Source organism: Kwoniella dendrophila, chromosome 3 (genome assembly GCF_036810415.1).
Source record: "Kwoniella dendrophila CBS 6074 chromosome 3, complete sequence".
Classification (NCBI taxonomy): Eukaryota; Fungi; Basidiomycota; class Tremellomycetes; order Tremellales; family Cryptococcaceae; genus Kwoniella; species Kwoniella dendrophila.
This window is the reverse complement of record NC_089478.1, coordinates 1,491,932-1,504,814: the sequence shown is the minus strand read 5'-3', so window position 1 is coordinate 1,504,814 and position 12,883 is coordinate 1,491,932. Positions and strand designations below refer to the sequence as shown.

Sequence of the window (12,883 nt, the reverse complement as noted above, 5' to 3'; positions counted from 1 at the left end):
GACACCTGCTTAGAAGAAGTCCCGGGATGCAGTGTGCTCTATTCCCAAAGAGGCTGTTCCAATCGATAAACGTGTTTAGTGCATGTCATTTAAGACTACATATCTGGCGAAACTCAGAAGTTGAATCCTTCCTTCCTACATTAAAGCTCCTGTTTGATTCGATTATAATTTTGGTACCTAAGATAAGGAAACGCTTATTAGCCAACCATCTTTCGCTATATAGTCCGAGTATATAGTTCAACGAAAGAATCACATCACTCACCCTCAATGTTTTACTAACCATCATTGCACCCCAAATAGCAAAGATACCAGCTGCTACGTGAACTTCACCATAACCACCTTTTTCACCCCATAATAAAATTTTATTGAAAGGTATATCTGAAGTATTATGTAAAGCACCGACAAACCAATTATTTTTAACCCAAAAAGCCATCATTGAAGTTAAGAATAAACTTGATGGTATAGGTAAACCTTCAAAATATTTTGATTTTCCACTTGCATCTGAAGGAATTAATGCAACTGTAGCGTTAAATCTAGCTAATCTTGCTAAACCACATGAAACAAACCATAATAAACATAAAGCATCTAATGGAGTTCTTAAACCTAAAACAAAACCCAAAGTTGCAGGTGCAACACCAAATGAAATTAAATCTGCTAATGAATCCATTTCTTGACCTAACATTGATCCTCCACCCATCCATCTTGCTACTTTACCATCTAATGCATCAAATCCAAATCCTAATATAGGTAATAAATGTGCAAAATATAATGTTGATATAGCTTCATCAGGTATTTGTCTTACATTTGATGATAATATAAGATATCTTGCAGATGATAAGATAGATAATGTACCGCAAACTCCGTTCATAATAGTGATTAAGTCGGCAAGTCGGAAATTACTACAGTAAAGAGAGAAAGTATCAACATCTGTAGCTTACGATTTCACTACTTCAATTTATAGGGTCTTCGGGTGTGAACCAGTAAGATAACAATTTCTTTACCAATTCAAACCTGAACTAACACAGTCTTGCTGGACAAAGGACAAAACATAATAAAAGCACAGTCCACTTACCGAACGAGGGAGAAATGACCATCATCCGCGGCATATTGCCTCAAAGCTTTCTTTTTCTCTTCAATAGCTGACATGATGGGTATTTATCAGTTCTAAGAGTAGTTCCGAGTGTTTGGTATGGGTAGAATTGTAGTTAACCTGAATGAAAAGGCGAAGTTGACAGATATAAAACAGGAAGAAGGTCAATCTTTTCGTTTAATGTATTTATTGGTGAGCTCATAACGGGATGTCATTTACACGTTGTTTACCATTTGTGCTCATGATGATGATGTTAAGATTAATTCCTAAAAAATCGGATTTGATCCCGGTATAGATCTATTTTTACTAGTGGGGTACAGTCATGATGTCACCACCTCATCACTGCAATGTAACACTTAAATAAGGGGACTATACAAATATCTGACACTGGTAAAAACACGCGTTAGTCGCGAGTGTCTTTACCAAATTGATTCCGTCAAGTCGCGTTGATCAGGTTGAATCAAAATCGTCAATAATAAAAACAATAACAATGAGACTTAACAACAACATTACGAAAAACCACATCTGTTTGGCATAAACTACCTCTTCAACCGTATAGAACACTTCGAAATCAACAGGGAACATCGCCTTTACTTATAAGTAAGCTCTGATCAATTCCACCTCGTACTAGCAAAATCCGATTCATCAACACCGAATGTCATCGACATGTCAGCATATCTAGACGAACAAACACCGCATCTGCGATCATTACACGACTTACTATCGTTACCTCCAGAAGTACTACAAGCGGATTTAGCACGTATTGACGCAGCTATAAAAGGTGTTATAACATCGATAATAAGGGAAAGGGAAGCTCAGGTGGACACGCTGAAAGATGAAATAGCACAGAATAAAAGGGATGTAGCTAGTTTAGCTAGAGCAGTAGGAGATAAAGGTAGAGATATCGTTGCGTTAAGCAGGAGGGAAAGTTTTGACAATGATGTAAGTTGGGTTCTAACAGTAAACAACCAGTGTGAAGATCTGAGTAAAGCTGACACTATTGTAAAGACTCTGCCAAGACAGCTGGAAAGATTGACTAATCAGATGGAACAGCTAAAATGTGTGAGTAAAAATCGGTGATCGCTCGGGTGTATGCCACAGGAAAGCTAACGATTCAAGCTAGATATACGAAGAGCGGTTGAGTCATATAAAAAGTAAGACACATATCGCTTTCATTGCTGTGCTGAGAGTGTATCGAAAGCTAATGGTTTATTCGCATAGAACAACAAGCGACTCAAGATCAATTAGCTGCACTCCTTGGTCCCCCATTCCAGCCTTCAAAACCATTACAACCGGTGGCTTCATCATCTAAACAAACTCAACCATCTACATCGGCTCTTATTGGAGAAGTAAAAAAGCGCACATCAGGTCTTACGCTGGCTCAGCAGATAGCAGGCGGTAAAGTGCCTTCTACATGGTATGATGTCGGAGAAAGCATAAGTGAAGAATTGGACGAAGCTGTGATTAAAGCTCTGGAAGAAAGGGTGAGATTTTTGCAAGTGTCATGGGTGTATACATTACAGTAAAGCTTATGGAGATATCATGGACAGGATGCCCGACGTAAAAATCTATGTCAAACATTATTTAATCTGATATGGTTACACTCTGAACTTGCATTACCACCTGTACCTGTATCTTCACCACATCATTTTCCTTTAGATCTCTTACCTTCACATGAAGAAGAAGAAACTCCAGGAGCTTATTCAAACTATGAAAAAATAATGAATCGTGTTATTGGACTAAATCCATTACCTCCTGGAGATTGTGAAGAATGGGGTGAAATTGAAGATCTAAAAGGAATGGAAAATGTTGAACCTGAAATTGGTTTAATTGAATGGTCAGATGAATTAATAGATTTATGGAATTCAAGAAAAGAACAACATGAATCAAAAATTCAAGAATTATATAATCTAGTTGAACCCTTATGGAGTAGATTAGAAATTGATCAAGATACAATGGATTTATTCGTTGATATGAATAGAGGTAGTGGTGAATCTGTCATTAAAGCTGTAAGTAGACCATTCCTTTATCCGCTTTAGAAAAAGTATCTCAACGAATGCGTAAGCTGATAATGATTGTTATAAATAGTACGAAGAAGAGTATGAAAGATTGCTAGAACTGAGGAGATCAAGTTTATCTTCGTTTATCGAAAATACGAGGAAGGAAATAGACGTATTACAGACGGAGCTGATGTTGAGTGATGATGAAAGAGCGGAATTTGGAGCATTCATTGATGGTAAGCTTTATAATTTCCTTTTGCTCAGTGACTCCTAAAAAACCCCTGACAAAGGTAATCTGACTAATTCACTTCTGCTAGATGATTACTCTGAAGAACTGCTTCATTTGCATGAAGAAGAAATCAATCGTTTGAAAGAAGAAGTAGAATCGAAATCTGCTTTATTACCCAGAGTGCGAGAGTGGCATGCTTTAGTGCGAGATGAAGAAGAATTAGAAAGAAGCGCAAATGATCCAAATAGATTTAAGATGAGAGGTGGTGCAATGTTAAAGGAAGAAAAGATGCGGAAGAGGGTTGCAGTGTTAAAACCGAAAGTGAGTTACACTTTGTTCGATTAACAGTAATTGTTCTTCCTGCCCAGATTGATTAGAATTGACTGATAACTCTTTAATTCCAGATCGAGACTGAATTACTATCGATGTTGCCTGAATGGGAAGAAACGAATGGAAGACCATTTTTAGTATCCGGTGAAAGGGTGATAACGAAGATCGAAGAAGAGAAAGAGGCTAAAGAGGCTGCAAAGGAGGCTAAGAAGGTGAGTTGAAGTTGTTATACGCCTTGAAGCTATGCTCCCCTGTCAATGTTCAATTTTACAAACTATACTGATATTTATCGGACTCTATCGTCGCAGAGAGCAAAACAAGGTTTGGCTCCAGCTAAGATAGTATCTTCACGACAAACTCCAGCACCTAATCCTAGATCTGCACCTGGATCTGTACTTCACACAATGAAACGATCAGCACCTACACCCACACCAATGGGAACTCAGCAGAATAAAAGAGCACGCTTGATACCTGGTACAGGAATGACATCAACATATGGATCGTCCATAAAACCAATGATTAAAACTCAACGTTCAGTTTCAGCTACATTGACCAGTACGAATTCACGTATCAATGGTCACGGCGGCACAATATCACCAACACCATTAAACGGAAAAAGAGTCATGTCACATAATTCTTCATTATATTCAAACTCCAAAATACCTTCCATGCACATTCAAACAACAACAACAACGACGACGACAACAGCGCCAAAAGGTAGATTGATGATGGGTTTAGGTATAAATCATAAAGATCAACAAAATCAGATATCAAAGAAACCTAGAATGAGTTTTAAGCCTAGACAATCTATCTTTCCCGCAATGACAAATGGAGGTTTGGGATCTACAGCAAGTACATCTAATTGGGGTTTGTTAGAAGAGGATGAAGATGTTTTCTAGCTATCTTATTGATAATGGTGGTCTTACAATGCGTATGATCCGACCGTGTACATCTGCTCAAGCTCATCAGCCATATGAGCATGAATGAGCCCTTTTTCCTCACAACAGATCCTCATATCTTGATCAAGCTTTAAAAATTGCAAAACATGCAATCAACAGTTCTGGATCAACAGGAAAGTCGAATTCGCATTCAAAGCACACAACTCAGAGTGCATTGACCAACTTCTTCATGTTGAGAGATATAGGACGAGGGGTATGAGTGCAGCTTTTGGGAATGGGGTAATTTGTATGATGGAGTTGTATTTTGTGCCCCAAGTGTATTCTATACTGGTCAATATTTGAATGATCTGAGCGTGTTTCTGACGCTATATAACATGATGCTATTTATGGTTTTCATCAACCACCTTCGATAGCCGAAAACCCGGTTGATTAGGATATCGGGGATGGAGAGTAGTGAACTTATTACGAATTTGAGGCAGATTTCTTTGTTCCTGCTTGCATTCGGTGAATGGTGATTGTTTCTTCAGCTTAACTAACTGTAAAAACAATTTAAACGCGAATTAAGAAAAATCGTAATTGCGTCACGTCGATTTAGGTACAAAGTACGATCATTTTTTTTACCTTTTACAGTCTAGCTTGAGTTTGTAATTGTAGGGAGGTCTAGGAGTGATCGTGAGAGAGATTCTTGGCAGCGCTTTTTGAATACTTACATTTTTATCATATTTCTCTACCTTGCTCTCCTTTTAATCATCTGTTTATACCTTTTCTCAGTATTGTATATATCTTATATCTGGGCTTTCTCAGCTCATTCGATTTCATCAACAAATAGCTGAAGAAAAAACCCAGAAAACGCGTCGACCTATTCAAGCTATATGTCCTTGTACATCTAACCCAATTACGCAGCTCATCCTTAAAGGTGGTCCTTTCCCCCGCTTCACCTGTCACCAGTATTCTCCACGTCCCGTCCGTGCTCTCTTCATCAATTACTCCTATCACCCTTTGACACACACACACACACACACACACACACACAAAACACATAAAAGAACATTTTAGTTGTTGAAAAGACCACATCATGTATAAATTCTCTTACCTCTTGTTTTTAGTATCAAGTTTGGTATTTCCAACGTTGGTTCAAGGTGCAGCGAACTATTTTTTCCAATGGCCTTCAAACACAAGTCAATGTCAAGTGAGTATATTAATTTCAAGTATCTGTTCTTGAACCACACGCACGTATTGTCGCAAAAAACGATTAACTAGGGATTTTGATTTTCTTCTTCAGGAAGTTACCATAACATGGCAAGCTACAGGTAAAGCACCATACACGGTTTGGATTGTGTGAGTAGGGATTTCCATCTTGCTAATATTGTAATAGCACTGATACTTGAAATCATTGATCATAGACCGGTTTATGGTCAACCTTTCTTCTATGACATTTCAGATTCTTACATAACGAATGGAACTGGAAGTACAGAGGTAAGTTTCAATCATAGCCAAAGTGGTTTTATATAAATGTAGGCTAAACTGATTTAATACCTTTTTGTATAGATATTACTTCAATTAGCTGCAGGAGTGAATTATGTAGTAATGGTTTCTGATGCTGATGGATTAGGTACAGGTGGATCATCAGAAATTCAAACTGTACAACCAGCAAACGATTCAAGTTGTTTAACTTGGGCAAGTTCAAGATCAGCTTCATTAGATTTCACATTTACAGTTTCAGGTCAAGCTGTACAGTGTCAAAGGGGATTTGAATTATCCTGGTCGGGCGGTTTAGAATATGGTCCATACAATTTCACTGTTATAGCAATGGATCAATCATTTAACCCTTATGATGTAACGCTAGAAAAAGGTGTAACATCTCAATCAGATTGGGTTTTAGATATTCCTTATCAATCTAGATTTTTGATTATGATGAAGTGAGTCTTTGAGCACCTCCTTAATGAGTGGTTTAACCACAAAACGAACTGTTCCATCATTGACATATTTCTTGGCGAAAGTACCCTTCAATCATTTACTAAATATGTTGAATTTTCTTATCCAGCTCCGCACAAGGTTATGGAAGAGGTGGAACATCAGGAATTTACTCAGTATCGGATTCGAACGATACATCGTGTTTGAAACAATCACCTCAACCTACAGGCGTATGGCCAACAACAGTGACAACAGGATCCTTAGATCCAGCGACGTTACCAATAACTGAATCAGCTACAGCTACAAGTAGAAAAGGTTCAGGTGGATCTGGTACCAGTAAAGGAGCAATAGCAGGTTTAGTAGTTGGTTTAGTTATAGCTGCTATTCTTGTTGGTGTATTTGTATATTTCTTACTTAAAAGACGAAGACAAAGAAGAAATCAAGGTCAACGTATAGATAAATTTGGAATCTCGCCTATAGATTTAGCGAATGGTGACGATAACTCTATACGAAGAAATGGATCTCAAGCTATGGTTGAACCTTATAGGGAAGTTGGTGCATTCAGACCACCAAGTAGACATGGTTCACCTGATCAAAATACAAATTCAAATGGAACTGATTCATATTTCTCTCAATCAGAAAATAGAACCTTGACATCATCAGCAGCTGGATTTGCAGGTTTGGGTGCAGCTACAATCAACTCAACACACGATAATAGACATGATATGGAATTATCATTATTAGATGAAAATCATAGTCCAAGTTCACCTGGTATAGCAGGACCATTACCTGAAAAATCATTATCAACTCCAACTTCAATGGAACAAGCATATGCTCAATTACATTATAGTCAACCTAACGCACAAAGTCCAACCGCTGGAACAGGAACAATACTATCTACTTCAACAAGTCAAAATTCAGATATCTCAAAACCTTCTCAATCACAATTATCACGTCAATCTCAACAAACCTTCCCTACATACTCTCCTCAGGCTACACAAGGTGGAATGAGAATAGCTAATCCAGAAAATCCAGATCAATTACCTACTTTACCACCTGGTGCTACACATTCACGTGGAAATGTAAACAGCAGCAATAATAATACTGGACCTAGGAGGAGAGTGGCGGAGAATGCTGGTCCAACATTTAGAAGACATGCTGATGCAGGTAGATTTCAAGAAGAAATTGTTGATTTACCACCTTTGTACAGTGAAGTACCTAGAGATGGTCCAATACCGGATTCCACTGAAAATAACAATAATACGAATACACGATAATAGAAGATTAGACTTTTAATTTTCGGATTTGTGATAGTGACGGATTTCATGGCGTTTATATGTAATTTTGGACTTTTATAATAAGGAATAATGATAATTAGGAGGGATTTTATCCTTTGTTGTAACAGTAGAAAATAATGGCTATTAAGATAGACAAAGTATAGATAAGGACAATGGGACAATTTTCGATTTTCGATATTTTATAGTCAAATTAGCATATGCATTTTTGATCTTGTATAATGCTAGATAGATGCATGTGCTATAATTAGCTGGATCATGCGGATCTGTACTATATATGATATTTTCATTGTTTCCATACTATGGGTGATTCTGTACATTTTGCCTAACCTCAAGCATAGAAGCTGGATTCCGAGTACGATGTAAAGCATATACACATATATTACATACATAGTTTGTGGTATTTCCATTCGATCATCTATCACAAGTTACAACAAGATCATATTAATTCTCCCATCTATATTACATCTATGTATAATGTGCTGTGTTCGTGAAGGAAAAAAAGTTTAAGCGAATCCAACCTTTTTCTTTTTTGGTAAATCGGTTGATTGATCTGAAGTATTTTTACTTTTTGTCGTTGAAGATGATTTACGCTCTTTCTTTAGTTTTTGCTTTTCGATTAAAGTTGCTTTTGCTCTTTCCTATTATTAAGTAGACAATAATAACAATTAGATTTGATTCAAATTAAGGTTTCATCGATGAACACGGATCGATTCAGGTTGTTAAATGTAAATTTTGGGATGAGAATATAATACAATGAACGATGAACCTACTAAAGCTTTCTCCTTTTCTATTGATTTTTTACTCTTCTTATTCTTATCTTCGGAAGATGTCTGTATTGATTCATCTATTGCTGCTTTACGTTTATCTACTTTAGATTTAGCTATCGTATCTTTACTTGATGTAATTGATGACATCAAAGATAATAAGTCTTTCTGTAATTATAAATAACCGCGAATCCAAGATTAGTATAATTGGTATGTGATATCAGACATGTATTTCTAATATAGGTAGCAGAGTTTGATTGACCTACTTTATCTTCAACAAACACTTTACCTTTCTTCCCATTTCCACCAGCTTTCCTCTTTCGTTCATTTGAAGTTTTAGTCTTCGTTTGAGATGGACCTGCTAGTGGAGCCATTCTGATTTTTATCTGTTCTCGAAATTTCTATTTGAGACCTTTAGGAATTGAATAAATAGTAAACGTCGATACTTGTCAATCGAGCGCAGATCAATGGAGTGTAGTCTATAATTACTCTTCACAGATATTATTATCCACTGACTGCTGATTAAGATCTACATATAACAGCAATTCCTCAAGATTATTTGTTGTTCTCGACATGAAAAGTCAAAAAGTCAAAATGTGCGTTCCGCCGGAAAATTACAGGTTTGAGTTGAGTCCGCGTTTGCTATTTGATTCCGCTAATCTGTGATCAACCAGTCTATAAGTTACTGCTTCACTCTGATCTTGTTTGTTTTGAGACGAATCCGCCTGGATGAGATGCATTGGATGCATCGGATCGTAATTGGAGATGGATCCGTCGATCAGTGCAGTGGTCAATATATCAGTAAGTTAGGAAACACAATAAGATGGATACAAGAATGATACGCAAGTACATAACGAGGGGTGTGTCAAAGTTTCAATAAATACATATAGGAGGAGAGATCCAGGAACTCGATGTAACACAAGGAGTGAGCACAAGGGATTCAGGGTTTTTCAGTAAAGCGGGTAAGGGCGGAATGATCTTTTCTTTATTTTTAATTATGATTTTTTTCTTTTCCTGTTTTTAGCTTTGCACGTTTCTAAACTTTTCAAGTAAAGCCGTTCCGGTAGTACGATAGATCTTAGATCTTTCATGTCATTGAATTTATTCCGTGATCTGATAGGATAAACCGATATGATATGATAAAAAGAAAAGTCGCGTGCTGAATATGTATCGTTAGTACATTAAAAATTCAAAATTTCACTATTATGTATGACGACTTTACCGGTATTACCTGCTCCAGCAACAAAATAGTATAGTACCTGTCAGGTAGTACTCATTTTATACTTTTTTACAAGTATTATTTTAACATTCTTTTGTGAACCCACTTCTCGTTGTCAATCCTATCGCTATAGAAAACAGGAAAAAAAGATCATTGATCATCTTCACAGATACTACAACTAAACGAGATAACCATCTCATCAAAAAAAAAACATAATTTCTTTTCAAGCTTTAAGCTCTTCAACACCCAACATATCGGAACTTCACTAGAGACATAAAAGTGACACTTCGACTATCATCCGTCTTATCTTCTTCGACTCAACTATTAAGACTCGGTTTTCAGCTTTACATCTACAACAATTCAGCAAAATGTCAGACTTGGAAAAATACGGTGAAGGCAATGAAGCACCTTTACCTCATCTCAATGGTGCTGCCACACCGATGGAAGGTGGTAATCATACAAGTATAGATAAAGATAGTATCGATGATGAAGCTTTATTAGCTAAATTGGGGTATGTATCTTTATCTTTGAAACAAAAATAATAAGCTTCAATAGCTTCAATAAATCATCTCATAGGATATGCAGCTGACTTACAGAACGTATAAAATAAAAGTTATAAATCCGAATTTATCAGAGAATTTGGTAATCTTGAAACTTTCAGTTTTGCTATGAGGTATGTCTTGTCTATTAGAAAGAAGCAGGTACTTTGCTAATGATGACTATATCTTAACAGTATTATGGGGTATGTTCCGAAATTCTTCGGACCTATAATCGCAGTAGCAGATATGAGAGTATACTAACCTTTTTATGGTACAATAGTATGACAGCATCAATTGCTACTACTTTCACCACACCTCTTACATATGGTGGTGTAGCTTCAGTTGTTTGGTGTTGGTTAGCAGGTTCTATCAGTGAGTATAATTACTTTTCTATTTTTTTGTGGTCCGTGCGTCGAGCTAATCTTCGAGTATCATTTCATAGTGAACATCAGTCTAGGTGCTTCAATTGCTGAAATCGTTTCTGCTTATCCTACTGCTGGTGGTTTATACACTGTAAGTTAATTTGTCCATTCATATTCTAAGATGTGTGGACATCCAGCTAACCAACCTGAATCTTTGGAAACTAGGCTTCTGCTGCTTTAGTACCTAGAACATGGAGACCTATGTGAGTTTATACTAGTTCTCAGAATAGGCAGTACAGATGCATTTAAACTGACTTGGTTGACTCTTATAGGGTCGGTTGGGTTACTGGTTATTTGAACATTTTAGGTCAAGTCGCAGGTGTAGCTTCTACAGAATGGGGTTTATCAGGAGTGAGTAAAAATAGTATATTTCAGATAGCCTTCACCGATGTATGCTGATTAGATGTATTATTTAGATGATCCTTGGTGCTGTAGTGATTTGTAGAGAAACCTACGTGATTGAAGTTTGGCATCAATTCTTGTTGTTCTGTGCTTTACTTGTGATGCACGGTATACTCAAGTAAGTCACGCTACAATGTAATCTTTCATTTTGGAGTATTATAGTGGAACATTTTATACTGATTGTTCTATATTAATGATGTAGCTCAATGCCAACAGCCGGTTTAGCAAGACTTACAAGATACTTTGTCTTCATTAACATCGGTTCAGCTTTAATCATCATTATCACTTTATTAGCATGTACACCAAGATCAGAAATGCATCCAGGAAGTTATATTTTCACTGAAACTATTAATGGTACCGGTTGGCCTTCAAACGGTTTAGCTGTTATGATGGGTTTACTTTCTGTTCAATGGACTATGACTGATTATGATGCTGGTGAGTTTGACTTCTAGCGGCATCGCTGTTAATGAAAAGCGAAAAGCTGATTTAGTTTGCATCCCATAGCCGCTCATATCAGTGAAGAGGTACACAGGGCTGCTATCGCTGCTCCAGTAGCTATCTTTGTTGCTGTACTCAATACCGGTGTGAGTACATGTTACATCATATTCAAACACTCTGCAATAAACTGACGGTTACCCATGTCTTTCAGTTCATTGGTTGGATCCTTAACATTGTTCTCTGTGTAACTGCTGGTGAAGTTGCCAATCTTCCTGGTCCATCAGGTAACGCTTTCTTAGGTATTATGTATTTAAGAATGGGTAAAGCTGGTTCAATGGTACTTTGGTCGTTTGTTTGGTAAGTTTCCATCAACGCAGTATAAGTCAAGTATATATACTGATGATTGACTTCTAATCGTATAGTCTCGTAGCAGCATTTACTGTACAAACAGCATTACAAGCAAATTCAAGAACTGTATTTGCTTTCTCAAGAGATGGTGCTTTCCCCGATAGAGGATTATTCGGTAGAATGAACAAAACTACCAAAACTCCCGTTATTGCAGTTTGGGTAGTTGTAGCCATCAGTGTCTTAATGGGTGTTTTGTCTTTCGCAAGTTTGACTGCTGTCAATGCTATTTTCTCAATGGTAAGTCTCGTCCTATTATGGCAAATTCCAAATATGGGAGAGAACTGATAAGATATCTTCTGTCTATGTTCTGTAGTGTGCTGTCGCTTTAGATTTATCATACCTTATCCCAGTCGTTTGTAGAAGAATATTTGATGGTCATCCCGAAGTCAAATTTACACCTGGTCCATTCTATATGAGAAAATGGGGTCTTTACGTTAACATTGTCATGTGAGTTGAACTATCAAGACAAAAGACTCAAAAAATCGTATGATTGATCATGCTAAATATCTGTCGGTTCTTCCTTTAGGACACTTTGGACCTTATTCGAAGTTACGATTTTAGCCTTCCCAGCTTCTTATCCACTTACATGGAACACTTTCAATTACTCTGTGAGTGAAGGAAGTTTGTGTGATACTATAAACGCCCAGAGTCGCTGACTTACGAACTCGGTTATTGTTATCTTTTAGGCACCAATCACAGGAGCAGTCATGGCTTTATCACTCATTTGGTATTTCGCAGCAGGTAGAAAATATTATGATGGACCAAAATCAAACTTGTCAACCGAACAAAAAGTTGCTATTCAACCTGAATTGGAGTAAAGTGATAACTCAAGGCTGTTAAAGCTTTCAACAAAGCTTTTCTTAGATATGGGGGTTTTATAATATATATTCAAGAGGAGTATTCGTCAGTGTGAGAATTTTATAGAGAATAG

General features: G+C 37.0%; 5 protein-coding genes across 5 annotated transcripts; 3 read left to right on the top strand and 2 right to left on the bottom strand.

The window, feature by feature from the left end:
- Positions 1 to 162: 162 nt before the first annotated feature.
- On the bottom strand, positions 163 to 1,146 carry L201_002854 (CDP-diacylglycerol-serine O-phosphatidyltransferase; the record flags this gene model as incomplete). The annotated part of the gene is made up of 3 exons (XM_066218620.1): positions 163 to 177; positions 263 to 899; positions 1,073 to 1,146. The coding sequence occupies 3 exons, from the start codon at positions 1,144 to 1,146 to the stop codon at positions 163 to 165; spliced, it is 726 nt and encodes a 241-aa protein (XP_066074717.1).
- Positions 1,147 to 1,756: 610 nt separating this feature from the next.
- L201_002853 (uncharacterized protein) lies at positions 1,757 to 4,548 on the top strand (the record flags this gene model as incomplete). Its single annotated transcript, XM_066218619.1, has 9 exons — positions 1,757 to 2,032; positions 2,099 to 2,152; positions 2,214 to 2,244; positions 2,312 to 2,574; positions 2,641 to 3,099; positions 3,179 to 3,326; positions 3,408 to 3,640; positions 3,724 to 3,861; positions 3,958 to 4,548. The coding sequence occupies 9 exons, from the start codon at positions 1,757 to 1,759 to the stop codon at positions 4,546 to 4,548; spliced, it is 2,193 nt and encodes a 730-aa protein (XP_066074716.1).
- A 1,075-nt stretch (positions 4,549 to 5,623) lies between these two features.
- On the top strand, positions 5,624 to 7,739 carry L201_002852 (uncharacterized protein; the record flags this gene model as incomplete). Its single annotated transcript, XM_066218618.1, has 5 exons — positions 5,624 to 5,737; positions 5,831 to 5,886; positions 5,952 to 6,024; positions 6,097 to 6,467; positions 6,593 to 7,739. The coding sequence occupies 5 exons, from the start codon at positions 5,624 to 5,626 to the stop codon at positions 7,737 to 7,739; spliced, it is 1,761 nt and encodes a 586-aa protein (XP_066074715.1).
- A 524-nt stretch (positions 7,740 to 8,263) lies between these two features.
- Positions 8,264 to 8,898, bottom strand: L201_002851 (uncharacterized protein; the record flags this gene model as incomplete). Its single annotated transcript, XM_066218617.1, has 3 exons — positions 8,264 to 8,398; positions 8,531 to 8,692; positions 8,791 to 8,898. The coding sequence occupies 3 exons, from the start codon at positions 8,896 to 8,898 to the stop codon at positions 8,264 to 8,266; spliced, it is 405 nt and encodes a 134-aa protein (XP_066074714.1).
- A 1,213-nt stretch (positions 8,899 to 10,111) lies between these two features.
- Positions 10,112 to 12,770, top strand: L201_002850 (uncharacterized protein; the record flags this gene model as incomplete). The annotated part of the gene is made up of 14 exons (XM_066218616.1): positions 10,112 to 10,254; positions 10,357 to 10,416; positions 10,563 to 10,654; positions 10,725 to 10,795; positions 10,870 to 10,907; positions 10,977 to 11,055; positions 11,121 to 11,224; positions 11,309 to 11,541; positions 11,611 to 11,690; positions 11,756 to 11,901; positions 11,967 to 12,189; positions 12,266 to 12,399; positions 12,479 to 12,560; positions 12,639 to 12,770. 14 exons carry the CDS (start codon positions 10,112 to 10,114, stop codon positions 12,768 to 12,770), a joined length of 1,617 nt encoding a protein of 538 aa, XP_066074713.1.
- Between the last annotated feature and the right edge of the window lie 113 nt (positions 12,771 to 12,883).